At 41.1% G+C, this 27,500-nt stretch overlaps 3 protein-coding genes across 3 annotated transcripts in view; 2 read left to right on the top strand and 1 right to left on the bottom strand.

Moving 5' to 3' along the window:
• Window positions 1–6,787, bottom strand: part of LOC310963156 (clavesin-1-like) — a gene marked incomplete at its 3' end in the record, with an annotated part of 7,314 nt that extends 527 nt beyond the window's left edge. Inside the window, exons 1-6 of the mRNA XM_083935838.1 lie at window positions 6,683–6,787; window positions 5,114–5,284; window positions 3,251–3,369; window positions 2,972–3,146; window positions 2,330–2,440; window positions 570–796 (exon numbers count right to left, since the gene is read on the bottom strand). Coding sequence (XP_083791964.1) covers window positions 570–796; window positions 2,330–2,440; window positions 2,972–3,146; window positions 3,251–3,369; window positions 5,114–5,284; window positions 6,683–6,781 — 902 coding nt within the window. The 5' untranslated portion in view covers window positions 6,782–6,787. The remainder of the gene's footprint in view (window positions 1–569; window positions 797–2,329; window positions 2,441–2,971; window positions 3,147–3,250; window positions 3,370–5,113; window positions 5,285–6,682) is intronic.
• Window positions 6,788–13,719: 6,932 nt separating this feature from the next.
• Window positions 13,720–23,763, top strand: riok3 (RIO kinase 3 (yeast)). The gene is made up of 13 exons (XM_083935873.1): window positions 13,720–14,046; window positions 16,070–16,185; window positions 16,743–16,888; window positions 16,969–17,076; window positions 17,930–18,039; window positions 18,161–18,304; window positions 18,391–18,518; window positions 19,822–20,004; window positions 20,381–20,540; window positions 20,644–20,724; window positions 21,617–21,706; window positions 21,901–22,014; window positions 22,110–23,763. The coding sequence occupies exons 1-13, from the start codon at window positions 14,011–14,013 to the stop codon at window positions 22,221–22,223; spliced, it is 1,530 nt and encodes a 509-aa protein (XP_083791999.1). The 5' UTR covers window positions 13,720–14,010; the 3' UTR covers window positions 22,224–23,763.
• Window positions 23,764–24,637: 874 nt separating this feature from the next.
• rmc1 (regulator of MON1-CCZ1) overlaps window positions 24,638–27,500 on the top strand; it is a 16,676-nt gene continuing 13,813 nt past the window's right edge. Inside the window, exons 1-6 of the mRNA XM_083935855.1 lie at window positions 24,638–24,817; window positions 25,892–25,968; window positions 26,081–26,165; window positions 26,265–26,321; window positions 27,044–27,130; window positions 27,208–27,348. Of these exons, the coding sequence (XP_083791981.1) occupies window positions 24,716–24,817; window positions 25,892–25,968; window positions 26,081–26,165; window positions 26,265–26,321; window positions 27,044–27,130; window positions 27,208–27,348 (549 nt within the window). The 5' untranslated portion in view covers window positions 24,638–24,715. The remainder of the gene's footprint in view (window positions 24,818–25,891; window positions 25,969–26,080; window positions 26,166–26,264; window positions 26,322–27,043; window positions 27,131–27,207; window positions 27,349–27,500) is intronic.

Here is a 27,500-nt window from a genome sequence, read left to right as displayed (position 1 = left end):
TTAAATACTTATTTATTTACAGACTTTATTTCAGCATTTATTTATTTTTATAGTCTTTTATTTAAAGAAAGTATTTATTTATTCATTAATGCATTAATTTATTTCAGCACTTAATTATTCTTCTATTCATTTATATTTTTATTTATTAATGCAATTATTTATTTCAGCATTTATTTATTTTTATATTCATTAATTTCCACATGTATTGTTTTATTTATTTACTTATTTTAACATTTATATTTATATTTATTTATTTCTGTCTTTATTTCAGCATTATTTATAATTGTATTAAATTATTTCAACATTTATTTTATTAATTTATTTAATACTGCATTTATTTTCATGTGTATTTCAGCTTTAAATATTTATTCTTTTATTTATTCAGTAATTTTTGCATTTTTTAAATTATTTTATTTAGTTACATATTTATAAATTAATTAATTTACTTATTTATTTTATTTATATTTAACACCTCCAGAACTGACAGCAGTAACAATTAGAAATACATAAATAAATTAATTAATTAAGAGTGAGTGTCTCCTCGTCTCCTCGTCTCCTCGTCTCCTCACCTCTTCATCGTGTCCTTGTCTCCTCCCCCTCCCCCGCAGTTCTCCCGGACGTGCAGCGCGTCGTAGGTCAGCGTGTACTCGGTCTCGTCGCTGTAGTCGGGCCCCAGCAGCGTTCGAGCCCAGATGCCCATGTCGTACGGAGGAAGCGTGCCGCCGAACTCCGACGGCAAACACTCGGGCTGCAGCAGCTGGTGCAGAGAGTTCAGGTTGTTCCCGTGGAGGAAGATCTGAGGGGGGGGGGGGGGGGGGGGGGGGAGGAGATGAGAGGGAGGAGAGAGGGGGAGGAGAGGAGAGGGGGAGGAGGAGGGGGAGCGAGGGGGGGGGGGAGAGGAGAGGGGGAGGAGGAGGGGGAGCGAGGGGGGGGGGGAGAGGAGAGGGGGGAGGAGAGGGGGAGGAGGGGAGGAGGAGGGGAGGAGGGGAGGAGGGGGGGGGAGGAGGGAGAGGAGGGGGGGAGGAGGGGAGAGGGGGAGAGAGGAGGAGGAGGAGAGGAGGAGAGGGGGAGAGAGGGGGGAGGAGGGGAGGAGGAGAGGGGAGGAGGGGAGGAGAGGGGAGAGGGGGAGAGGAGGAGGGGGGGAGGAGGAGAGGAGAGGAGGAGAGAGGGAGGAGGAGGGGAGGAAGTAAAGGAGAGGAGGTAAAGGAGAGGAAACAAGGGGAGGAAACAATGAAAGGAGGAGGTAAAGGAGAGGAGGAAGTAAAGGGGAGGAAACAAGGAGAGGGGGAAGTAAAGGGGAGGAAGTTAAGGAGAGGAGGAAGTAAAGGGGAGGAAACAAGGAGAGGAGAGGAGGAAGTAAAGGAGAGGAGGAAGTAAAGGAGAGGAAACAAGGGGAGGAGGAAGTAAAGGAGAGGAGGAAGAGAGGAGAGGAGGAAGTAAAGGAGAGGAAACAAGGGGAGGAGGAAGTAAAGGAGAGGAGGAAGAGAGGAGAGGAGGAAGTAAAGGAGCGGAGGAAGTAAAGGGGAGGATACAAGGAGAGGAGGAAGTAAAGGAGAGGAGGAAGTAAAGGGGAGGATACAAGGAGAGGAGGAAGTAAAGGAGAGGAGGAAGTAAAGGGGAGGATACAAGGAGAGGAGGAAGTAAAGGAGAGGAGGAAGTAAAGGGGAGGATACAAGGAGAGGAGGAAGTAAAGGGGAGGAAACAAGGAGAGGAGGAAGTAAAGGAGAGGAAACAAGGAGAGGAGGAAGTAAGGGGGAGGAAGTTATGGAGATGAGGAAGTACAGGAGAGGAAACAAGGGGAGGAGGAAGTAAGGGGGAAGAGGAAACAAGGAGAGGAGGAAGTAAAGGAGAGGAGGAAGTAAAGGAGTGGAGGAAGTAAAGGAGAGGAAACAATGGGAGGAGGAAGTAAGGAGAGGGGGAAGTAAAGGGGAGGAAACAAGAAGAGGAGGAAGTAAAGGAGAGGGAACAAGGAGAGGAGGAAGTAAGGGGGAGGAAGTGAAGGAGAGGGGGAAGTAAGAGGGAGGAAGTAAGGGGGAGGAAGTAAAGGAGAGGAGGAAATAAAGAAGAGGAAAGGAGGAGAGGAGGAAACAAGGAGAGGAGGAAGTAAAGGAGAGGAAACAAGGAGAGGAGGAAGTAAAGGAGAGGAAACAAGGGGAGGAGGAAGCAAAAGGAGAGGAAACAAGGAGAGGAGGAAGTAAAGGAGAGGAGGAAGTAAAGGGGAGGAAAAACAGGAAGCAGGATGTTAATCAAAGCTGAACAGACTGATGAAAAGAGAGAGAGAGATAAAGAAAGGAGGGATGAGGACGGAGGAGTCATGGTGGGTCCTCACCCGTTTCCTGGTCTTGTCCTTGAGGAAAGGTTTGATGATGGTGAACATGGCGTGGATGTACCACGGCTGATTCACAAAATGGATGCCCCCGAACCGGGCCGGGAAGCTGTCCTGAGGGGGGTGAGGGGGGGGAGGGGAGAGAGGAGACAAGGAAACAAGGTTTTGCTCAGTTGTGTTCTCAAGTGTGTTCTCAGGCGTGTGTTGTTCTCAGGTGTGTGCTCAGGTGTGTGTGTGTTCTCATGTGTGTGTTACCTGCAGACCCTCTATAGCCAGCTTGAGGATGTTGGGGTGAGTTTGGACGCCTGTTTGCTCTCAGGTGTGTTCTCATGTGTGTGTGTTCTCAGGTGTGTGTTCTCAGGTGTGTTCTCAGGTGTGTGTGTGTTCTCATGTGTGTGTTCTCAGGTGTGTGTTCTCAGGTGTGTATGTCCTCAGGTGTGTGTGTGTGCTCAGGTGTGTGTTCTCAGGTGTGTGTTCTCAGGTGTGTGTGTCCTCAGGTGTGTGTTACCTGCAGACCCTCTATAGCCAGCTTGAGGATGTTGGGGTGAGTTTGGACGCCTGTTTGCTCTCAGGTGTGTTCTCATGTGTGTGTGTTCTCAGGTGTGTGTGTGTCCTCAGGTGTGTGTGTGCTCAGGTGTGTGTTACCTGCAGACCCTCTATAGCCAGCTTGAGGATGTTGGGCGTGAGCTTGGACGCCTGTTTGAAGGAGAAGTTGCTCCAGTCGATGATGAGGACGAAGCCGTTGATCTGCAGCTCCGGGTCCTCGATCAGAACCTCCAGGGAGAGGAGGATCGCCCGCAGGATGTCTGTGAACGAGTTCCTGCAGGAGGAGAGGAGGCGTTAGAGTGTGTGTGTGTGTGTGTGTGTGTGTGTGTGTGTGTGTGCGTGTGTGTGTGTGAGAGTGTGTGTGTGTGTGTGTGACACCTGCTCTGGTCCCAGTTGGAGGCGAACAGGATCAGGATTTTTCGCCCGTGTTGGTCCGGAGTCTCCAGGACGCCGGGGAAACCGTCCATCAGCGCACGCTTGATGCCCGGGTCGTCCACCTGAGACACACACACACACACACACACACACACACACACACACACACACACACACACACACACACACACACATACAAGATACTTTTAGAATATTTAAACGTGTCCAGGTTCTGGTGTCTGAACCGAGCTAAAGGCTGAAACGGACCTTGAAGTCCAGGTTCTGCTGTCTGAACCGTGCTAAAGGCTGAAACGGACCTTGAAGCTCTGGAACGTGTTCAGGTTCTGCTGTCTGAACCATGCTAAAGGCTGAAACGGACCTTGAAGCTCTGGAACGTGTCCAGGTTCTGCTGTCTGAACCGTGCTAAAGGCTGAAACGGACCTTGAAGCTCTGGAACGTGTCCAGGTTCTGCTGTTTGAACCGTGCTAAAGGCTGAAACGGACCTTGAAGCTCTGGAACGTGTCCAGGTTCTGCTGTCTAAACCGTGCTAAAGGCTGAAACGGACCTTGAAGCTCTGGAAAACGTCCAGGTTCTGCTGTCTGAACCGTGCTAAAGGCTGAAACGGACTTTGAGGCTCTGGAACCTGTCCAGGTTCTGTTGTCTGAACCGTGCTAAAGGCTGAAACGGACCTTGAAGCTCTGGAACGTGTCCAGGTTCTGCTGTCTGAACCGCGCTAAAGGCTGAAACGGACCTTGAAGCTCTGGAACACGTCCAGGTTCTGTTGTCTGAACCGTGCTAAAGGCTGAAACGGACCTTGAAGCTCTGGAACGTGTCCAGGTTCTGCTGTCTGAACCGCGCTAAAGGCTGAAACGGACCTTGAAGCTCTGGAACACGTCCAGGTTCTGCTGTCTGAACCGTGCTAAAGGCTGAAACGGACCTTGAAGATCTGGAACGTGTCCAGGTTCTGCTGTCTGAACCGTGCTAAAGGCTGAAACGGACCTTGAAGCTCTGGAACGTGTCCAGGTTCTGCTGTCTGAACCGTGCTAAAGGCTGAAACGGACCTTGAAGCTCTGGAACGTGTCCAGGTTCTGCTGTCTGAACCGTGCTAAAGGCTGAAACGGACCTCGAAGCTCTGGAACGTGTCCAGGTTCTGCTATTTGAACCGTGCTAAAGGCTGAAACGGACCTCGAAGCTCTGGAACACGTCCAGGTTCTGCTGTCTGAACCGAGCTAAAGGGTGAAACGGACCTTGAAGCTCTGGAACATGTCCGGGTTCTGCTGTCTGAACCGAGCTAAAGGGTGAAACGGACCTTGAAGCTCTGGAACGTGTCCAGGTTCTGCTGTCTGAACCGTGCTAAAGGCTGAAACGGACCTTGAAGCTCTGGAACATGTCCAGGTTCTGCTGTCTGAACCGTGCTAAAGGCTGAAACGGACCTTGAGGCTCTGGAACGTGTCCAGGTTCTGCTGTCTGAACCGTGCTAAAGGGTGAAACGGACCTTGAAGCTCTGGAACGTGTCCAGGTTCTGCTGCCTGAACCGTGCTAAAGGCTGAAACGGACCTTGAAGCTCTGGAACGTGTCCAGGTTCTGCTGTCTGAACCGAGCTAAAGGTGAAACGGACCTTGAAGCTCTGGAACGTGTCCGGGTTCTGCTGCCTGAACCGTGCTAAAGGCTGAAACGGACCTTGAAGCTCTGGAACGTGTCCAGGTTCTGCTGCCTGAACCGTGCTAAAGGCTGAAACGGACCTTGAAGCTCTGGAACGTCTCCAGGTTCTGCTGTGTGAACCAAGCTAAAGGGTGAAACGGACCTGGAAGCTCGGTAACGTGTCCAGGTTCTGCTGTCTGAACCGTGCTAAAGGCTGAAACGGACCTTGAAACTCTGGAACATGTCCAGGTTCTGCTGTCTGAACTGGAAGTACTGGGCGAGCAGCCGGAACGTCTCCGTCTGCTGGAACTTCCTGGCTCGCAGGAAGCGGAGGATGAAGTCGTCGTCCGTCCGCAGGAAACCGATGTCCGGCCGGGTCACGATCATGTCCCGCACCTCCGGGTCAGAACATGCCCACAGGAAATAATTATAAATATAAATATTATACATGATATTCATTATACTGAAGATCATCCAAGAGGCTTCATCAGTTCATGTACGCATCTGACCAGGACCAGGACCAGGACCAGGACCAGGCTGGGACTGGACCAGGACCAGGCTGGGACTGGTCCAACTAACTGATGGGGAGATCCAGGTATTTAACCTCTCATAAGGCCGATGATGTCACTGGAACCCTTTGTGCTCCAAGTGCCAACGACCGTCGTTAGAGTGACAGTCGTTGGTGGGAAGTAGGTCTGGACTTGGTTAGTGCTGGTCCCGTCCCAGTCTGGTCCTGGTCCTGGTCCTGGTCCTGGTCCAGTCGTTGGTGGAAGTAGGTCTGGACTTGGTTAGTGCTCTATTGAGTCTTTACTACAGTCGTTGGAGTCACAGGAGGAAGTTTGTGAACAGTTGTTCTTTGCTGCCCACTACATCTTAAGGAGGAAACCCACTCCCTTGAGGACAACAGTGTCCACATCCTGGACAGAGAGGACAAATGGTTTGAAAGAGGAGGAAAAGAAGCATCTATGTAAAAGTGGAGAAACCATCGCTAACCAGAGGAGGAGGTCTGAGACACCGGGACCAGGACCAGGCTGGGACTGGACCATCTCTAACCAGAGGAGGAGGTCTGAGACACCAGGACCAGGAGCAGGACCAGGCTGGGACTGGACCATGTCTAACCAGAGGAGGAGGTCTGAGACTCCACTTCTCTCCAGTTTACAATGCTGCCCTTTCATCCCTTCATTCAACAATCCAACCTCAAAGAACAACCGTTCACAAACGTCCTCCTGTGACTCCAACGACTGTCGTTAAGACTCAATAGAGCACTAACCAAGTCCAGACCTACTTCCCACCAACGACTGGACCAGGACCAGGACGGGCCTGGACCAGCACTTACCAAGTCCAGACCAACTTCCCACCAATGACTGGACCAGGACCAGGACCAGGCTGGGACTGGACCAGCACTAACGAAGTCCACAACAACTTCCCACCAACGACTGTCACTCTAACGCTGGTCGTTGGCACTTGGAGCACAAAGGGTTCCAGTGACATCATCGGCCTGTGAGAGGTTAAATATCTGGATCTCCACACCAGTTAGTTGGACCAGTCCCAGCCTGGTCCTGGTCCAGTCCCAGCCTGGTCCTGGTCCTGGTCCTGGTCCTGGTCAGATGTGTACATGAACTGATGAAGCCTCTTGGATGAGAGGTGAAACGTCTTCCTGGACAAATAACCAAGTCCAGTTGCTTTGGACTGAAATTGCTTTGGGGAGAATAATAACAATAATAATAATAATAACAACAACAACAAAAACAACAACAACAACAATAATAATAACAATAGTAATGAACATGGCACCTGCTGGATGTCCTGGTGCAGAGTGTCGGGGTTCTCGTTCAGCTCTAGACGAGCTTTCTCCGTCGTCTCGTGGCTCAGGCCGGCGTGCAGGTGCGTCATCGTGGCGTCTTTACAGTCTTACTCCAGCGTGCAGCAGACGCCGCAGTCGTGTGGACGTGGTCGTCTTGTCACAATCGTATTCGCCGTCTTTGATTTCAAACATGAGAGACAATCGTGGTCGTCTTTGATGCAACAGCTCGTGGGTGAACAATCGTCTTCGCTGTCCTCCTCTACATCGTTGTTTGTTGTTGTGTCCATGAACAGCACATTCACATCCTTTTGTTGTTGTTTGTGTCCATGAACAGCACATTCACATCCTGTTGTTGTTGTTGTGTTCATGAACAGCACATTCACATCCTTTTGTTGTTGTTTGTGTCCATGAACAGCACATTCACATCCTTTTGTTGTTGTTTGTGTTCATGAACAGCACATTCACATCCTTTTGTTGTTGTTGTTTGTGTTCATGAACAGCACATTCACATCCTTTTGTTGTTGTTTGTTCATGAACAGCACATTCACATCCTTTTGTTGTTGTTTGTGTTCATGAACAGCACATTCACATCCTTTTGTTGTTGTTGTTTGTTCATGAACAGCACATTCACATCCTGTTGTTGTTGTTGTGTTCATGAACAGCACATTCACATCCTTTTGTTGTTGTTTGTGTTCATGAACAGCACATTCACATCCTGTTGATGTTGTTTGTTCATGAACAGCACATTCACATCCTTTTGTTGTTTTTGTTTGTTCATGAACAGCACATTCACATCCTTGTGTTGTTGTTTGTGTCCATGAACAGCACATTCACATCCTTTTGTTGTTGTTTGTTCATGAACAGCACATTCACATCCTTTTGTTGTTGTTTGTGTCCATGAACAGCACATTCACATCCTTTTGTTGTTGTTTGTTCATGAACAGCACATTCACATCCTTTTGTTGTTGTTGTTGTCCTAGTTTTGTCGCCGTGCAGCGTCGCTCAGCTCCCGTCTCCTCCTGCTCTCTGTCATCTTCCAGGTTCCTTCAATCGGATCTCTGCGGCGCCATGACGACGAAGGCTGGAGGACGATGATTCTGGTCAAAGGTCAAAGGTCAGTGAAGGCAGCGGCGTCTGATGAGGGCGTCCTGCAGGAGACAAGAAACATGCACGTTAAGTCGGCTTTACCGAGCTCATGTCGTGTGTTTATTCTACAGTTTAATGCCAAATAAATACAGAAAAAGATATAAATAAATAAATACAGGGATAAATAAATACATCATCAGTGAGGTGACCTAGGATCGTAGGAGGTTTCGGGTCTAGGCGACCCAGCCGGGGTGATCAAGTCCCAGCTTGTGTCCGGGTAGCGCTCCTGCCCTACTTGCCACGCCTCTCCCCTCCTGATCCACAGCCACCCTGATGCCACTTCATCCGTGCATCAGTGGCCGACTTGATGGCCCTTCGCTGGCTGGCCCCAGTGATGCCCTGCAGAGGGATCGGCCCACAAACCCTCGACATCCCACTTCGATAGGTTGACATATCACTCGCCACCCATTGCCCTGGCAATCCTCAACAAGCTGAGAGTACTTCCCCCTCTTCCTTTCATTGACCTCCTCGATATGGTCCTCCCGAGGCACTGTGAGCTCCAAGAGGATAACCTGCTTGGAGGCTACTGAAGTGAGCACAATGCCTGGCCTTAATGTTGTTACGGCAACAACTTCTGGGAACTGCTTACCCAGATCAACCGACAGCTCCCAATCACGCGCCGTTGCCAACAAGCCAGAAGAGGTGTTCCTGGCAGCTGGTGGTGACTTCTCCCCTGCTCTGATAAAAGCGGGGGTCTTCACTGGGCGGAGGCTCTTGATGTGGCTAACTCCACAGCAAATGGAGTCTGCTATGGCTTTAAGAACCCGGTCATGTCGCCAGCAGTAACGCCCTTCGCCCAGGGCTTTTGGACAGCTGCTGAGAATGTGCTCCAACGTTCCTCTCCTCAGGCAGAGGGGACATGCTGGTGTCTCCATCTTTCCCCAGGTGAAGAGGTTGGACGGACTTGGCAACACGTCCTAAACAGCCTGAATCAGGAATTCAAACACCTCCTTGAGGATCAGCGACCTCCTCTCTTTCCCTTGCGCCTTGTCATAGCGAGATGTTCTTCCACTACCTAGACCAGCTCTCCCCTGTTCCACTGTGCCCACCAACACCTTTTTCCGTAACCTTGACTCTGCATCATCCACAGCCTTGGCAGCCCTCCACTTCCGCCCTGTCCTGACCTCAATCCCAGCCTGGGCAACCTTTGGATCGCTGGAGTCCTGATATTGTAGGACCTCCCTGGACCCCGTCACCCTGAACTCCTCACTCAAGCTGCTGATGGGTTGCTTCAGCTTGTTGTTCTGCCCGTATAGAGCTGCTGAGATGCTGCTCAGACTTCATGGCAGTCCCAGCCACCTGCGCAAAAACCTGCTTACCCTCATCTCAAAGCCTTCCACCGTTGATATGGGGACTTCATACACCAAAAAGGGCCAGAGGATGCGAGGGAGAATACCATGCTGGTAAATCCAGGCCTTGAACTTGCCCGGGAGGCCAGACTTGTCCACCACGGCTAGCCAGGTCTCCAGGTCTTGGTTGGTCGCTTTTGTGGAGGCTACGTCTCTCAGGCTGCAGTTGAACACCTTCCCCAGGCTTTTCACAGGTTCCTCCGTCAGTGATGGTATCTCGATGGTGCCAAGTGAGAAGCAGAACTTGTCAGTAACCTTCCCTTTCTTCAGCACAAGGGACCTTGCTTTAGCCGGCTTGAAGTTCATGCCAGCCCAGGACATCAGCTCCAGGAGGCCGTTCAGGATCCACCTGCAGCCTGGGACAGATGTAGTGGTCACAGTCAGGTCGTCCATGTAGGCTCGGATGGGTGACTGTCGAACTCCAGATTTTGAGAGGGCCCCCTACACAGCACCTCCGCTGATTTCATGGCGAGTGCAAAGAGGATGACTGAGATGGTACAGCCAGTGATACTTCCCTTCTCAAATCTGTGCCAGCTGGAGGTTGTTGTTCTGGAGAGACCCTCAGATGGAATTTGGAGTAGTAGTCCAGGATGAGGTCTCTGAACTTCTTTGGGATGTGATGCTGGTTCAGTGCCTCTTCAACTAGCTTGTGGGGTATGAATCCAAAGGCATCTGCGAGGTCCAGCCACAGTACAGCCAGGTCCCCCTTGTTCTCCCTGGCTTCCCTGATAAGCTGAGTGACCGCACCTGTGTGCTCCAAGCATCCAGATACCTCTGGGGTACCTCCTTTCTGGACTGATGTATCAATGTAGGAGTTCTTTAGGAGGTAGTCTGTTAGTCGCCTGGCAATGAGGCTGAAGAAGATCTTGCCTTCAACACTCAGCAGAGAGATGGTCCAGAACTGATCAATGTTCTGAGACTTCTCCTCCTTCGGTATCCAAACACCTTCTGCCTGTCTCCACTGGTCCACTACCTTCCCCCTCCTCCAGATCACCTTCAGGATCCTCCAGAGTCTGTGACGTAGTCTTGGACAGTTCTTGTTAACCTTCTAAGGTACTCCACTGGGCCCTGGAGCGGAGCTTGCCCTTGCCCTTCTAACCACTTCCTGGATCTCCTTCCAGCCGGGCTCTTTCCTGTCACAGTCCAGAGTTGGTGTAGGTGGATTGATCAGGTGCCTGCAGGGGCTCAGGTCTTGCTCTCTGCACTCATCACTGTGTGTTTGCTTGAGGTGGTGGTCAACCTCTGCTTTGGAGCAGGCGAGATGGCCGCTGCGCTTCTGTCCTAGCAGCTATTTTTGTGAATCCAAATGGATTCCCTAGAAAGGCAACTCTCCTCCTGGCCCTCTCCTTCTGCCTCCTCCTATGACCCTCCGCTCTTCTCAAGGTCATCAGCCTCTTGCAGTTTATGCTGCGTAGCTCCGCAAGGGTCCCCTCTCCTCTTCAGTTGCAACCTTGAACTGCTGCCTCCAGGCCTTCAGCTCCTGTCTGAGTCTAAGGATCTTACTGGCTCTGTTGTTCCCGGTGTAGTGGGCTTCGCTACTCGCTTCTAAATGAATACTGGATTAAATAAATAGAAAAATAATAATAAATGTGTAAATAAATAAATAAATACAGGGATGCATAAATATGTAATTAAATAAATATTTAAATAAATACATAAAATATTAATGTATAAATAAATACAGATTTTTTAAATTAATATATAAATAAATACATAAATAAATACCTATTTTTGAAAAATAATATATAAATAAATAAATACAGGGATAAATAAATATAATTAAATAAATGTGTGAATAAAAACAGATTATTTAAAATCAATATATAAATAAATAAATACAGGGATAAATGAATAAATATGCAATGAAATAAATGTTTGAATAAATACAGAAAAATATAAATATATAAATAAATAAACACAGGGATAAATAAATATATAATGAAATAAATGTATGAACAAATAAATACAGATTTTTTAAATTAATATATAAATTAATCCAGGGATAACTAAATATGTAATAAGATAAATGTTTAAATAAATACATTATTTTTATTAATTGATGTATAAAAAAATCCAGGGTTAAATAAATAAATATGTAATGAAATAAATGTTTGAATAAATATTTTTTTAATTAATATATAAATAAATAAATAAATCCAGGGATAAATAATTAAATCTGTAATGAGATAAATGTATAAATAAATAAACTAAATGAATCTTGTCTCTTTAATGATTGAAGATCTAAATCTTCCTGCACGTTTCTCGGAGCTGCAGCTCTTTAACTACACTTTATATTATTTATTATTATTATTATTATTATTATTATTATTATTATTAATATTTATTTATTATTATTATTATTATTAATATTATTATTATTTATTATTATTATTATTTATTTATTATATTATTATTATTGTTGTTTATTATTTATTACTATTATTTCAAACACACATGCATGTAACCGGAGGCGGTGGAGGCACCTGCTCGGTGCGCTGCTCGAGTCCCGGCCGTCCCGGCTGGCCCTCCGGCCCCCCGGCCCTCCGGTGGTGCTGATGCTGCGGACGGTGCTGATGCTCCCCATCGGTCTCCAGCGGAACCGGAAAAACAACGGGACCAGATTAATTTATTTACAAAATAATAAATAAAAACCAGAAACGTCCTTAAAGAAGGTCACCGGAGGTTGAATCCGCTTCTGTGACGCGAGAGCAAAAAAATCACCGAGATGCGTTTTCACTTTGTGCTCCGGGATGACGTCACAGGCTCCGAATCCGTCGAGGTTTCAAAATAAAAGCGCAAGACTTCCTGGTCAACGCTTTTCAAAACAAAAGGGTTTTTGTGTCTTCTGGTGTTGACTGAGTCATTTAAAGTGACATAAAAGGGAATAAATGTACAAAACTGTTAAAGATTAATAAATAAAATCAGAAGTAAATAAATTAAAACGTGTAAAAATAAATCAATAAATCAATAATTTAATTAAAACATGGACAAATAAATAAAATAATTAATAACTAGAAACTTGGATATATAAACATGAATGAATAGAAAATTAATTGAGTAAACTAAAACGTGGAAACATAAATAAAATAATAAATAAGTTCATTAAAACGTGGACAAATAAATAAAATAATTAAGAACTAAAAAGGTGGAAATATAAATACATAAAATAATAAATACGTAACTAAAGAATATTGTAATTGTATTTGATACCAGACAGTTTTTAAACGAGACATAATCAACATTCAGATTCCAATGAGTTCTGCGCTTTTATTTTGAAGCCACAATCTAATTTTCTTTTTTATTTATTTGTATTAATCTATTTTTGCATTTTTGCATTTATGCAATTTTATATATATATGCATATATATTTATTTCATTATTACTATGATTATTTCATTAAGTTAATATATAAATTGAGGAATTATGACAATTATACAACACATTTTGTGTGGCTCACAAATTCAGCGCTTTTATTTTGAAGCCTCAATCTACTCGTTTCCGGTCTGCTGTCTCGCTTCACCTACGCGCACGCGCCTGTGTGACAGCAGCTGACGGTCACGCGCGTTCCGTAATCCCATTATTATACTCAGTATTTTAATATTATTTGACTTTGACTCTTTTCTTTACATTTATTTCATGTAATCAATGTTTTAAATGTGCTTTATGTTTTTATATTTATGTAAATTGATCTTATATGGATATAAAGTCTGTTTTTACTTTATATTTTGTATTTTATCCTTTATTATTATTTAGTATTTGTATAACATAAGTAAGGACAGGGAGTTTCATAAATAAATGTATAAATAAATAAAAATGTTTATATAGACAATATATAGACAAAAACAGACAAAAGTATAATTTAGTGTTTACTGTGACTCTGACAAAGTGGGATTCATGTATTTTTTGTTTTTATTTCTCACTTTAAAATTTAAACTCTTGTACTTTTCTTTGTCTGTTTGCAAAAAATCAATAAAGAAATCTGAAAAAAGCAACAAAATAACATTTATCTGTACATTTATTATATGTAATAAATGTGTATATGTGGGATTTCTGTTTTATATTCATGTAAGTTAATACTATAAAGATGTTTGGTGCGTTTTTTATTATTAATAACAACATAAACACAACAACAAGGCAACATAAATAGAAATAATGCAAAGTAAAGGAAAAAACAAACAATAATAATTAGTTTATTGCAAAATCGGAATAAAAATGTATTTGTTTATTTGCCAGTAATAAAACACAAAATAACAAACAATATTTAAACAGTTCAACATGTCCCTTAAGGAGTAATAAGAAGAATAACTTATTTATTACTTTAATACTTTTCCATTTTCAAACTTTATCACATATTAAAATCTTTATTAAATCTATTTCATAATAAACTCTTTAGACACTTTGCATGGACACTAATTTCTTTCTGTTTTGTGGAGTTTTAATAAATAAATGTGTAAATAAATAAGTAAATACAAAATTCATTCCCATTTTATTTTGTAGGCGCACAGCCCCCGCCTCTCTCTCGGTGACGTATTTCCTGTTGTGTCAGGTTCACTCCCTTCACTGAGATCTTCTCTTCCTCGTTTAAACCGTTAAATCATCTTAACGACCTTTGTTACCGACTCTTAAGTGATCTCTTTACACTCTCTGGAGCTTCGACAACAGTCCCCGGTACTTGTCACACCTCGACTCCGTGTTTTTTGTCTCTTTTTCGGGACATTTTGTCGCTAAACCTGCCCACTCCGGAGCGTGCTAACGTTAGCCCAGCAGCTAGCCACCATTCACTCTTCAAGGGAAACAGTCGATTAATCGATAGTGTTGTAATCATGGATCAAACAGGAGTCACGGTCGAAACACCGAAGGTAAGAAGCTCGCGTTTGTTTACTAACTGTTGAGTGTCTGTGTTTTATTACTTATGTCACGAAGCTAAGTCAGTTAGCTACACAGTCCGCTACTGTTAGCTCATGCTAGCTGTTAGCCAACATGGCGGCTCTCTCAGTTCTCTCCTTAAAAGGCTGAAGTGGAGTCAGCAGCTGTCGTCTTTATTTAACCTCTATTTTTATTTATTTCTATTTAACAATTTAATTATACACAAATACAAAGTATACAATAAACTGCACATTGGTTACATAATTTTTTACTTTTATTATTTTTCCAAAACTTTATTTAGAACAGTTCAGAACATTACAATTTGTCGTGTTAACATGTTAATTTATACATAAACAAATATAAAATACATTTAAATAAATAGATACAGAAATTAACAAAAAGGTTATTAAAAACTAAAATATATAAGTAGAGACGGTGGCCTCTGTGCTTTCTCCTCAACCTTAAATTAGCCTTCAGGTATGTTTGTGGTCACCATTACATGTGAATATTTATATATGTCTATTTTCTTCCCTTTTTAAATTTAACTTTATTGCTTATTTTTGCTATTTTTTATGTTATTTTGTAATTTTCTGTTGCTGCGGGACATTAAAGGTTTTCTCATTCTGATAATAGTTTTAAATATATACATATAAATAAATAAATAAATATATAATAAACATATATCAAGTATTATGTTCAGTATTGTTACAACTGCCATTAAAGTATTTTCTTTGTTTACATGTTATAGTAACAGAACACACCACATTATGTAGTGTTTTTAATTCATATAAATAAATAAATAAATAAAGATTTTAATTGTAAATAAATATGCAATGGGCGTGGTTTTGTGGTGACGTCAGGGTCGAGGGGCGTGGCCTCACTCAGACACGTCTGAACTTGTCTCTCTATAAGTGACGTAATGCACTCAGTGTGGTTTTATATTTGTACTTTATTTATCTTAAAGGAGCATTCAAACACTGATTTATTGTCCTTTTATTTGTCTGTGATCTTCAGCTTTTATAGACTTTATCTTTTATTTCAGGTTAAAGTTCTTTATTGTCATTTTAACAGTTAAAGTGAAGCATATGGAAGATTAAACATGACATTTATTAATAAAGTATCAATAAATAAATAAATACATGAATAGTTGTTGAGCTGAATATGTAAACAAATAAATCCTATAGTCATAGAAATAAATGTAGCATTTAATTATCAGTTTTTAATGTATCCATGCATTTATTAGTTATTTTATTTGTTAGTATTTATTTCAGCGTTTATGTATTCAAACTATTTCCACATGTAATTTTTATTCCTGTATTTGTTTTTACATGTATTTATTCCTCTGTGCATGTATTTATACTTTTATTTATTCTTGAATTTATTAATTTTATAGAAGTATTCATTTAAACATTTTTCCTGTATTTATTTAAACATTTATTTATTTATTCCTGTATTATACAAACATTCATTTATGTATTCTTTTAAACCTTTATTAATTCCTGTATTTATTTTAACCTTTTTTAAATTTATTTTAACATTTATTTATTTATGTAAAACTTTATTTGTTAATTCCTGTATTCATTTAAACATTCCTGTATTTAAACCTTTATTTATTTATTTGAACATTTATTTAAACACTTATTTTATTACTGTGAATTGTGACGTCATTACAACTTTAATTCAGAACAAATATTTATTCTCTATTGAAACAGTTTGACTCGATTTAACATGATTTATGTTTTATAATTCAACGAGAGCTGAATAATTAAAATGCATGCTCTGATCCTACTTATCGTAGGTCAGGTTATTTTGCGTTGGACCCTATTTATTCCTGTATTTATTTAAACATTATTTATTATTATTATTAATATTATTTACGTATTACAGGGCTGTTGCATCAGTCTGGTCTGGTTCCCTGTCAGCTGTTACCGTGGTGACACAGTTTATTCATGTGCCTGTGTTCATAAGTGAGATGATAATAATAATAATAATGCTGTTGTTGTTGTTTTGATCCAGAGCCCGTGGGGTCGGGCGGCCCCGGCGGCGCCGTCCTGCTCGCTGGCGGATGTGATGAGCGAGCAGCTCGCCAAACAGCTGGAGGAAGAGAACGAGGACTTCCCCACGCTCGCCGAGTGAGTTCTCACCTGCTTCACCCGTCTGTGTTTCTCTTTATTACCTTTAATTAATCTGCGTCTCTCGCTTCACACACACACACACACACACACACACACACACACACACACACACACACACACACACACACACACACACACACACACACACACACACACACACACACACACACACCGTGTTGATGTTAAATCCGTGTGTGTGTGTTTAGGTTTAATAACGTAAAAACGTGTTTTACAGAGTTTAATCAATGCTCGTTTATAGATATTTAATTAATCTGAATCTTTATTTAAATGATCGACAACTGACTGGCATTATTTATTTATATTATTTATTTTATTTTTATTTATTTAAATGATCATAAATTGACTAATACTGAACGTGTTTATTTATTTTATTTATTTATTCTATATTTAAATTATAAATAACTGACTGACAGTGAATATGTTTATTTCGATATATATTTTATTCTTAATTTATTTGAACCTGACGTTTGTTTCCTTATTTATTTTATTCTTTATTTACGTTGTTTAATTGTTTCTCGGCGCGTCTCTTTCAGCCCCGCGGCGGACCTGCTGTCGTCGGACGACGTCTCCGACACGACCAACGACCTGATGCTCGCCCAGATGCTGCAGAGTCAGTTCGACCGCGAGTTCGACGACCAGCTGCGCCGAGAGGAGAAGAAGTTCAACGGGGACAGCAAAGGTAAACGAACCTCGCCGTAAACGTCCGCAGCTGGTGTAAAAAGGTTCAGGTCGGTGACTTTTCCTGATGTTTGTGTCCAGTTTCCATCTCCTTTGAGAATTACCGCATGGTGCACCCGTACGAAGACAGCGACAGCTCCGAGGACGAGGTGGACTGGCAGGACACGAGACACGACCCCTACAGAGCCGGTAACGACCAAACACACACACACACACACACACACACACACACACTTACAGAAGGAGGTGCGTGTGTGTGCGCGTGTGTGTGTGTGTGTGCGTGTGCGTGTGCGTGTGTGTGTGTGTGTGCGTGTGCGTTTGTGTGTGTGTGAGAATCATAAGAGTGTGGTCTTGACCGTCTCTTTATGTAAAGTGTTGTTGTTGAGATAACCTTTGTTATGATTTAGCACTGTAAATAAAACTGAATTAAATTGAATTAATTTAATACACAATGGAAAAAACAACCGTAATTCACGTTTCTGTCTTTTACGGAACAAAGACGTTTAATTCAAACGCAAATAAACCTCAAGCAACCACAGTTTAGTTCGTGTTTTTAGACTTAGACTTTCTTTATTCTCTCTTTATTGATCATTTTAATTTATAAAAACACAAGGGAGGTATAAAACATACAGTATAAGATAAACAATAAACTCTGAGCTGAAAACAGAAAAAAACAATAAACAATTAAGTCAAATAAATGTGAAGTAGGGTTCAATAAAATGTAAAAGTTAAATGTATGAAGGATAAAATATGTTTGACTGTAGATTAAATTATTGCACTTAAGTGGTGAAAGTTTTAATGTTTCAACAAACACCAGAGTAAAATGTCTTTAAAAAAATTGTATTAAAAATACATAAAAGAAGGAATTTGATACCGGAACAATGAGACATGGACATTTAAAAAATAAAGAAATATTAAAAATAAAATGTAATAAAAAAATATAAAAAGGTAAATAAATAAGAAGCCATTTGATGATGTAATAATGAGAAACTTTAAATTAAGAACGGTAAATATAAATTCTAACGTGTCGGTGATTCTCCAGTGAAGCCTCAGACGACGCCGAGGAAAGGCTTCACCGGGAAAGGGAAGAACATCACCACCAAGCACGACGAGGTCACCTGCGGACGCAAGAACACGGCGCGCATGGACAACGTACGGCGCCGCCCCTTCACCGTCACCTTCACCTTCTGTTACAGTGGTGACCTCTGTACCTTCTGTTACCGTGGTTACCTCTGTGTTCTCTGTGTTAACGGTTTCTAACCTGCGTCCTCAGTTCGCTCCGGAGGTGCACGTGGGCGACGGGCTCGGGATGGACCTGAAGTTGTCCAACCAGGTGTTCAACGCGCTGAAGCAGCACTGCTACAGCGAGCAGCGACGCAGCGCCAGGCTGCACGAGAAGAAGGAGCACTCCACCGCCGTACGCCCCTGAATCCTTTCTTTCTAATGAAACACTGTACAGACCCACGCTCCCCCGTCACGCTGCTTCCTCCTCTTCCTCCGCAGGAACAAGCCGTGGACCCTCGCACTCGTCTGCTCATGTACAAGATGGTGAGCGCCGGCGTCCTGGAGAACATCAACGGCTGCATCAGCACCGGGAAGGAGTCGGTCGTGTTCCACGCCGACGGGGGGAGGTGAGTGGGTTCATCACAGCACCTGAAACAGGACCTTTATTTTGAAAGTCTTCTGTTTTTAGACTCTTTTTAAAAAAAAAATTTCCTTTTTTATGTATATTTATTTTCCGTTTCATAATGACCATTTCTTTTATTTCCCTTTTTTATTATTGCATCACACCTCAAAACAGTACCTTTATTTTGAAATATCTTTGTTTTTAGACTTTTAATAAGCTTTTAAATATTTCATTTTTCATATATTTTATGTTTCATGATGACCATTACTTCTATTTATCCTGTTATTTTTTTATTATTGCTTTATTTATACTTTTATTATTGTCCTCTCTTATATCTCCTTATCTTCTAATATTTTTTTAAAAAGCTTTTTAATATTTCCTTATTTTACATTTAGTTTAAACCTTCAAAGTTGCCAAACATTTCGTTGAGTTTAACATGAAAAAAACACATTTAATAATAAAACAAACATTTATAATTGAAAAAATGTTTTAATGTTCATCATTTAAATTTTGAATTTCCTTATTTTTTATATTTACTTTGTTTTTGTTTTTTTACATTTATTTAAGAAAATATATTTTTTCTTTTTTAATTATTTTTTTTATAATTTTAGCTTTTTAAATATTTCCTTAATTTTCATTTTGTTCCATATTTACCTCTGTTTATAATTATATTATTTTTCCTTTTTTAATGTTTTTGATTCCTTATTTTTTTATATTTTATACCTTTTTATGTTGATTCTACATTTATTGCCTTATTTAAAAAAATATATATATTTATATTTCCTTTTTTTAAAGTTTGATTTTGAAATATTTCCTTAATTTACATTTCTTTTTTAACCTTTTTAAATATTAAATATATATTATTTTATATTTATATATATTTTAAACCTTTTTTCCCTCTTTTTATAAAACATTTTTTTGAGTTTAACATGAAAAAAATGCATTATATCATCAAACAAACCGACAAAAACAAACATTTATAATTGAAAAAATGTTTTAATCTGTATCATTTAATTTTGAATATATTTTTATTTTTTATATTTACTTTTATGTTTATTATTTTACATTTATTGCCTTATTTAAAAAATATATAATCCTTAAACAGACAAAAAACAAACATTTATAATAAAAAAAATGTTAATCTGCAGCATTTTATTTTAATATTTCCTTATTTTACATTTAGTTTTTTATTAAAACATGATGTAAATTTGAGTTTAACATGAAAGAAACTCATTAAATCATCAAACAAACAAAAACAACATTTATAACAAAGCTGTGTAAACGTGCGTGACTCTGACTCGTCTCAGTCTGGAGGAGCAGCCGGTCCCTGACGAGGTCGTGCTGAAGGTTTTCAAGACGACGCTCAACGAGTTCAAGAACCGCGACCGTTACATCAAAGACGACTACCGCTTCATCGACCGCTTCAGCAAACTCAACCCGCGCAAGATCATCCGCCTGTGGGCCGAGAAGGAGATGCACAACCTCACCAGGTAGAGAACGCCGCCTGGACGCCGCCGCCGCTCTCGTTTCTCTCAGGACTCTAAGCGTGTGTGTGTGTGTGTGTGTGTGTGTGTGTGTGTGTGTGTGTGTGTGTGTGTGTGTGTGTGTGTGTGTGTGTGTGTGTGTGTGTGTGTGTGTGTGTGTGTGTGTGTGTGTGTGTGTGTGTGTGTGTGTGTGTGTGTGTGTGTGTGTGTGTGTGTGTGTGTGTGTGTGTGTGTGTGTGTGTGTGTGTGTGTGTGTGTGTGTGTGTGTGTGTGTGTGTGTGTGTGTGTGTGTGTGTGTGTGTGTGTGTGTGTGTGTGTGTGTGTGTGTGTGTGTGTGTGTGTGTGTGTGTGTGTGTGTGTGTGTGTGTGTGTGTGTGTGTAGGATGAAGAAGGCGGAGATCCCCTGTCCGCAGGTGGTGCTGCTGAAGAAACACATCCTGGTGATGTCGTTCATCGGGAAAGACCACGTCCCCGCGCCCAAACTCAAGGACGTCACGCTGAGCGCCGACGACATGAAGGACGCCTTCTTCCAGGTTCTGCACGTACGTACGCGCCCTGCTCTCCACGCCCTCCATGTTTAATAATATATAATTATATATAATAAAGTGCTTAACTGTGTGTGTGTGTGTGTGTGTGTGCGTGCAGGTGATGCAGCGTTTGTATCAGGAGTGTAATCTGGTTCATGCTGATCTCAGTGAATACAACATTCTGTGGCACCAAGGAAAGGTCGGCCATCTTTCTTCTTCTTCCTCTTCTTCTCCATCTTTCTTCTTCTTCTAACTCTGCTTCTTCTTCTTCCTCCTCCTCTTCCTCTTCTTCTCCTCCTCCTTCCTCCTCTTCCCCTTCCTCCTCTCCTCCTCCTCTTTCCTCCTCTCTCTTCCTCCTCCTCCTCTTCCTCTCCTCCTCCTGTCCCTTCTTCCTCCTCTTCCCCTTCCTCCTCCTCTCTCTTCTTCCTCCTCTTCCCCTTCCTCCTCCTCCTCTTCTTCTACTTCTCCTCTTCCTCTCCTCGTCGGCCATCTTTCTTCTTCTTCTACATCTTCTTCTTCCTCTTCTCCATCTTTCTTCTTCTTCTACTTCTTCCTCCTCGTCTTCTTGTTCTTCTTCCTCCTCCTCTTCTTCTTATAACTCTTCTTCTACTCCTCTTCCTTCTCCTTCCTCCTCCTCTTCTTCCTCTCCTCCTCTCTCTCCCTCCTACTCCCTCTTCCTCCTCCTCCTCTTCTCCTTTTCCAACTCTTCCTCTCTTTTCCTTCCTTCTTCGTCTAACTATTCTACTTCTAACTCTTCCTCCTCCAGTCTTCTTCCTCCTCTCTCCTCTCTCCTCTTCCTCCTCTCCTCCTCCTCCTCTTCTCCCTCTTCCTCCTCCTCCTCCTCTTCCTTCCTCCACCTCCTCCTCTTCCTTCCTCCACCTCCTCCTCCTCCTCCTCTTCCTTCCTCCTCCTCCTCTTCTCCTCCTCTTCCTTCCTCCACCTCCTCCTCTTCCTTCCTCCACCTCCTCCTCCTCTTCCTTCCTCCTCCTCCTCTTCTCCTCCTCTTCCACCTCCTCCTCTTCTTCCTTCCTCCTCCTCCTCCTCTCTCCTCCTCCTCTTCCTCTCTAAACTCTGTCGTGTGTCTGTGGCAGGTGTGGTTGATCGACGTCAGTCAGTCCGTGGAGCCGACTCATCCTCACGCCCTCGAGTTCCTCTTCAGAGACTGCAAGAACGTTTCCACGGTGACGACACACTTTAGTCATATCTACGTTTATTTATATAAACATACACCGTCCGTCCACACGATGCCTGCAGCGATTTAAAGGCGCAACTTCTGGCGTGGACCAGGAACCGCCGCTTTCCACGGTGCAAGAACCCTCAGTAACTGTGTGTGCGTGTGTGTGTGTGCATGTGCGTGTGCGTGCACGTGTTACAGTTCTTCCAGAAGAGAGGAGTGAGCGAGGCGATGAGCGTGTGCGAGCTTTTCAACGCCGTGAGCGGACTGAACATCCCTGCAGAAGAAGAGGACGAGGCCGAGTTTGTCGCTGAGGTAACACACACACACACACACACACACACACACACACACACACACACACACACACTGGTGCTGTCCGTTTGACTTCATTTCCCTCCGTGTGGCAGATCGTGGCGTTGGAGAAGAGGAACGAGGACCACGTGCAGCGGCGAGGAAAGAAATACTTCCCCGTGGCCTCTGGAGACGGCGGCCCCCCTTTGAAACCCGACGCCGACGACTAACGCCCGCCCCGCTCGCTCTCTCTTCACGACCCCGCCGTGTTGAAAACGCTGTAAAAGAAGAAAAAAAAATGGAGGCGGCGTCCTGGATGGACCCGGCGCCTCCTCCTCCTCCTCCCCCAGCTCCGACCACGCCCACCCCCCCACCAACAGGAGCACGGAGCGAGGGACGAGTTTCACCGCGTTGGACGTTGAAGTCAGAGCGTCCTGAGGCAGCAACAAGGTTTTTCTGAAGCCGAGACCGCGGCTCACGTCCTCCCGCTCACGTCGACCCACGCCGGCGTTTTTGTTCGTGTCTGAATCGCAGTAAAAAAACTAAAGTCTGTCGGACGCTACAGGTTTAATTTTACTTTTTTCGGACGGTTTCGGGCTCAAATTCTATCAAAATGATTCAAAAATAAACAAAAGTTTAATGTTTTCTCTTCGTCCGGAGCGTGCGTCAGCCCTTCACAATAAAACGCCCCCTAAATAAGCAGCTTTAGCTCATTAGAGTCACTTTCCTGCGCTGATGAGACGTGAAAAAGTCCACGTACGTGAATGAAATTTCACTTTTCGATCCTTAGAAGCCTTTGAATTAATTCTACTTCCTGTTTGGTGCTGAACGCTGAGAAAAAACACCACGAAAAGACCAGAAACTGCGTTAAATTTCTTTAAAAATGCCAAAAAAAAGACTTTTCTTTCTTTATTTTATGGTTTTGAAGACAAACTCGTGGGTTTAATGTTTCATCCTCAGGAGAAAAACACTTTTATTAAGCGACATAAATCCCCAAAATTAACAAAACCACCAAAGAAGAAGAACAAAACGATTGTGGCGAGACGCTACAGGTTTAATTCTAAGTTTTTGGACGGTTTTGGGCTCAAATTCTACCAAAATATTTCAAAAATAAACAAAGGTGTAATGTTTGTAATGTAGACGATTTACTGCTTTTTATCTGTGTTTTCTCTTGTTGACAAACATTTTCCCATAATTATTATAATAATAATAAACTTTATTTGCATTAAGTGCTTTAAAGTTTAAACGATGCATGAATAAATCAAATCTAAAACGATAAAATAAGGTTAAAAATGGTAATAACAGAACGGCCATGTGGTACATTTTGATTATAAAGCCCAAATATTCTATCTTGTGTTTATTTTAATCCACATTTTTAATAATTCTCATCTTTTCTTTCGCTTTAATTGAAGGAAACTGAACGTTTAACGCTTTGAATTCACAGCTTTAGAGTAAAAGACGCGCTCAAAGTTGGAAAACGCCTAAAAACACAAGTTTTATTTTTGCTTTTTTTTCTGTCGCCGTCGTCGCTTTGTGTGGTTTTAGGGTCAAACGTGGCGGTGGAGGCGTGAAGTCGCAGCAGTTTGGCGTGGAGTGTTTTTTTAAACGGATGCAAAATAGAAACAAATGCAAGTCGATGTAAAAGTCTTGGTGTCATTTAATGTAGAAGGTTTAATCTGTTAGATGATGAACTGTGTTTTGACCTTAATGGATAAAAAACATAAAACTTTTCTGGTGCTCAGAGAAAATAAAAGCTGAGGATGAAAACTTCCTGTTGTCTTTTTATTTATAAATAAATGTGTTTGTGTTTATTCATGGTGACGATTTAGCAGTGTTTTATATTAAAGAAGTAATTTTTTATATATTTATTTTATCTATTTAAACCATTTATTATATAATTAATTTTTATTGAAGTATTTTTTTTATATAATTACTTTATTTATTTAAGCAATTTATATCATTTTATTTACATGAGCTGTTATATTTTATTCAAGCAATTTATTTTATTTATTCAAGCAATTTATTTAAGCAATTTATTATATTTTATTTATTCAAGCAGTTTATTACATTATTTTTTTTTTAAGCAATTTATTTTATTTTTTTATTATATTTTATTTATTTAAGCAATTTATTATATTTTACTTATTTAATCAATTTATTATATTTGATTTATTCAAGAATTTTATTTAAGCATTTTATTTTATCATTTAGTTTATTTAAGCAATTTATTTTATTCATTCAAGCAGTTTATTTTATTCATTCAAGCAGTTTATTTTATTTATTTAAGCAATTTATTTTATTTATTTAAGCAATTTATTTTATTTATTTAAGCAATTTATTTTATTTATTTAAGCAGTTTATTTTATTTATTCCAGCAATTTATTTTATTTATTTAAGCAATTTATTACATTTATTTTTATTTAAGCAGTTTATTAAATCAATTAAAAAAGATAGAATTAAATATAATTTTTTTTTAAATCTTATAAATCAAATTAAAATCAATAAAAACAAACTGTATAAAAATAAAATAACATTAAACTTCATGTTGTTGTTTTTTAAGCGTAACATCCGCTCCGCTTTTATTGTGACGTCTCAAACAGACAGCCGGAAGTGTGACGTCCCAAACAGGAAGCAGGAAGTAACGTCCTCCAGTTGAAGTCAGTGAGGACTCTGAACTGCAGATAAACACAAACAGTAATAAACAACAACAACAACAACAACAATGAGTGAGGAGCAGTTTTACCTGGAGCTGTGTGAGGCGCCCGTGCAGTTCGAGCACGCGTCAAACGTCAACAACGTCTTCTTCGACGAAGCTAACAAGCAGGTAGGCTAAGCTAGTTAGCATGTGGCTAACTTAGCTAGGCGGCTAACTGGCAGTTTGTTAGTTTCTTTAACATTAAAAGTTATTTTTCACACACAACAGCAGCGGTTTGAGTCACGTCACCTTCAGTTTACTTCCGGTTCAGTTTTTTTGTTTTTAATTTTAAATAAACGGAGAAAAATAAAAGTGTTAGTTTGGTTCAAAACAAACAAAATGATTTATTTAAATATTCAAACTTTTACTGGACTAAAAGCACTGATAATAAAACACTAAGTAAAAGTTATTTAATTTAAGCATTTTGTTCTTTTTTAATTTTAGGCTTTTTATTATATTATATTTATGTATTTAAGTTATTTTATTTATTTTAATTTAAGCATTTTGTTATTTTTAACTTTTTACTATATTATTTTTTATATTTAAGTTTTTTATTTATTCTTTTATTCAAGCATTTAATTATATTAGTTTATGTATTATTTTATTTTAAGTAAGCATTTTGTTTATTATTTTTAAGCGTTTTATTATATTATATTTATGTATTTAAGCTTTTTTATTACATTATTTTATGTATTAAAGTTTTTTATTCTATTATTTATTTTAAGCATTTTATCATATTAATTTATGAATTTGTAATTTTTATTAATTTAAGCATTTTGTTAGTTTTTATTTTAATAATTTAATTATATTATAATTATGTATTTAAGTTTTTTATTTAATTCAAATATTTTTTATTTTACGTATTTAAGTTTTTTTATTTTATTGTTATTTATTCTTTATTTAAATTATCAACAACTGACTGATACCCAACATATTTATTTCATTTTTATTCTTTATTTAAATGAAAGAAAACTATTTTTCAGAGTCAAATTGGAGCAAAATCCACATAGAAAATATCTATTAATAATTATATCTCAAAAATCCACTTTATATATTAAATATCTTTAATCTGCACGTGTATTATAATATATATAATCTATAAATATATATATATATATGATCCGGACTCTAATTCAGTGCCTTGTTGAATATTTGTGCTTCCTTATTTAATGTGACGCAGTAGTTTGTGTTTCGTGGCTGCAGGTGTTCGCGGTGCGTTCAGGTGGAGCCACGGGCGTCGTGGTCAAAGGCCCCGACGACAAGAGCAGCGTTGCCTTCAGGTACGTCCGCCCGTGTAGGAATACGTGCAGTGTTCATTCTTCATCAGAGGCGTGACGTGTGATAATAATAACCCTGTAAATCGACGGTGTCGGCGTGCGCTTCCCTCCGCAGAATGGACGATAAAGGAGAAGTGAAGTGCATCAAGTTCTCCATCGGAAACAAGATTTTGGCCGTTCAGAGAACTTTAAAGTCTGTGGTGAGAACACGAACGCACTCATCATGATTCAAAGAATAATGATCATTTACACTCTGATTTTAGCTCCGATCCAAACTGTTGATTTAATGATTTCTGCAGGATTTCATCAACTTCATCCCCGACTATCCTCACACAGAGTTCACCCAGGAATGCAAGGTACGCCGCGTTATCTCTTTATTTTGAAAGGGCTTTCCTCCTCTTATCCTGTTCAGATAAAGTCCCAGATAAGAAATCAGGAGTTTCAAAGCAACAGCTGCTGAAGAAAAGGCTGGAAATCCCTGAAAACGCTTGAATTTTAGTGTTTATTTAAGTGTTTCAAGCATTTCAAGGTGCATTTTCAGTCTTTTCCAGCACTTTCCAGCTGTGGTAAACTCCATATTTGTATCCAGAACAATCTTCATATTCAGTAAAGTAATTATGTCACTTGTTCGTCACATTAAATGAGACGTTATCAGGATATAAACAATCAAAATTATGTGTTTTGGGGCGACAAATGAAAGGAAATACAATTGGATTTCTGTAGAACTTGCATTTCAAGCACTTTTCAAACCTTTAAATGTTTGAATTTCACGTTGTTTTGTTCAATAAATAGGATTAAATTACTGTAAATGTTCTGTTTTATGATGTTTGTATACAAATATGTAGATTAGCACAGCGGTAAAGTGCTGGAATGACTCAAAAGTGCTTGAATGTGACTTTGCAAAAGCTGCAGAACCTTGAACATGATTGAAATAACGTGTGTCCGTGTATGTGTGTGCGTGTGTGTGTGTGTGTGTGTGTGTGTGTGTGTGTGTGTGTGTGTGTGTGTGTGTGTGTGTGTGTGTGTGTGTGTGCGCGTGTCTGCGCGTGTGTGTGTGTTCGCGTGTGTTCGCCTGCAGACGAAGAACGCCAGTGTCCTGGGTTTCTGTTGGACCAACTGGAACGAGATCGTCTTCATCACCGACCAGGGGATCGAGTTCTACCAGGTAACAGAGGCGTTCGAGGACCGTGGGAAAGCGTGGCGTCGGGGTCGTTTCACTGACTCTGTGTTTGTTTTTTTCAGGTGTTTCCAGACAAACGAAGCCTGAAGCTGCTGAAGAGTCAGAGCATCAACGTGAACTGGTACCAGTACTGCCCCGAGACCGCCGTCATCCTGCTCTCCACCACCGTGCAGGGCAACGTCCTGCAGCCGTTCGTCTTCAGGGTGAGGACGCCGCACGCTCTCACCGCACGCTCTCACCGCAGCTCTCACCGCAGCTCTCACTGCACGCTCTCACCGCACGCTCTCACCGCACGCTCTCACCGCACGCTCTCACCGCACGCTCACACCGCACGCTCTCACCGCAGCTCTCACCG

This window comes from Echiichthys vipera (genome assembly GCF_963691815.1).
Source record: "Echiichthys vipera genome assembly, chromosome: 21".
In the NCBI taxonomy this organism is placed as follows: domain Eukaryota; kingdom Metazoa; phylum Chordata; class Actinopteri; order Perciformes; family Trachinidae; genus Echiichthys; species Echiichthys vipera.
Note: the sequence above shows the minus strand (reverse complement) of the source record. Positions and strands in the feature narration are given on the sequence as shown.

Coding starts and splice junctions, on each gene's coding strand:
- riok3 (XM_083935873.1), top strand. CDS start 14,011: ATGGATCAAACAGGAGTCACGGTCGAAACACCGAAG. Junction 16,186..16,742: donor GACTTCCCCACGCTCGCCGA/GTGAGTTCTCAC, acceptor CGTCTCTTTCAG/CCCCGCGGCGGACCTGCTGT. Junction 18,040..18,160: donor ACACGGCGCGCATGGACAAC/GTACGGCGCCGC, acceptor CTGCGTCCTCAG/TTCGCTCCGGAGGTGCACGT.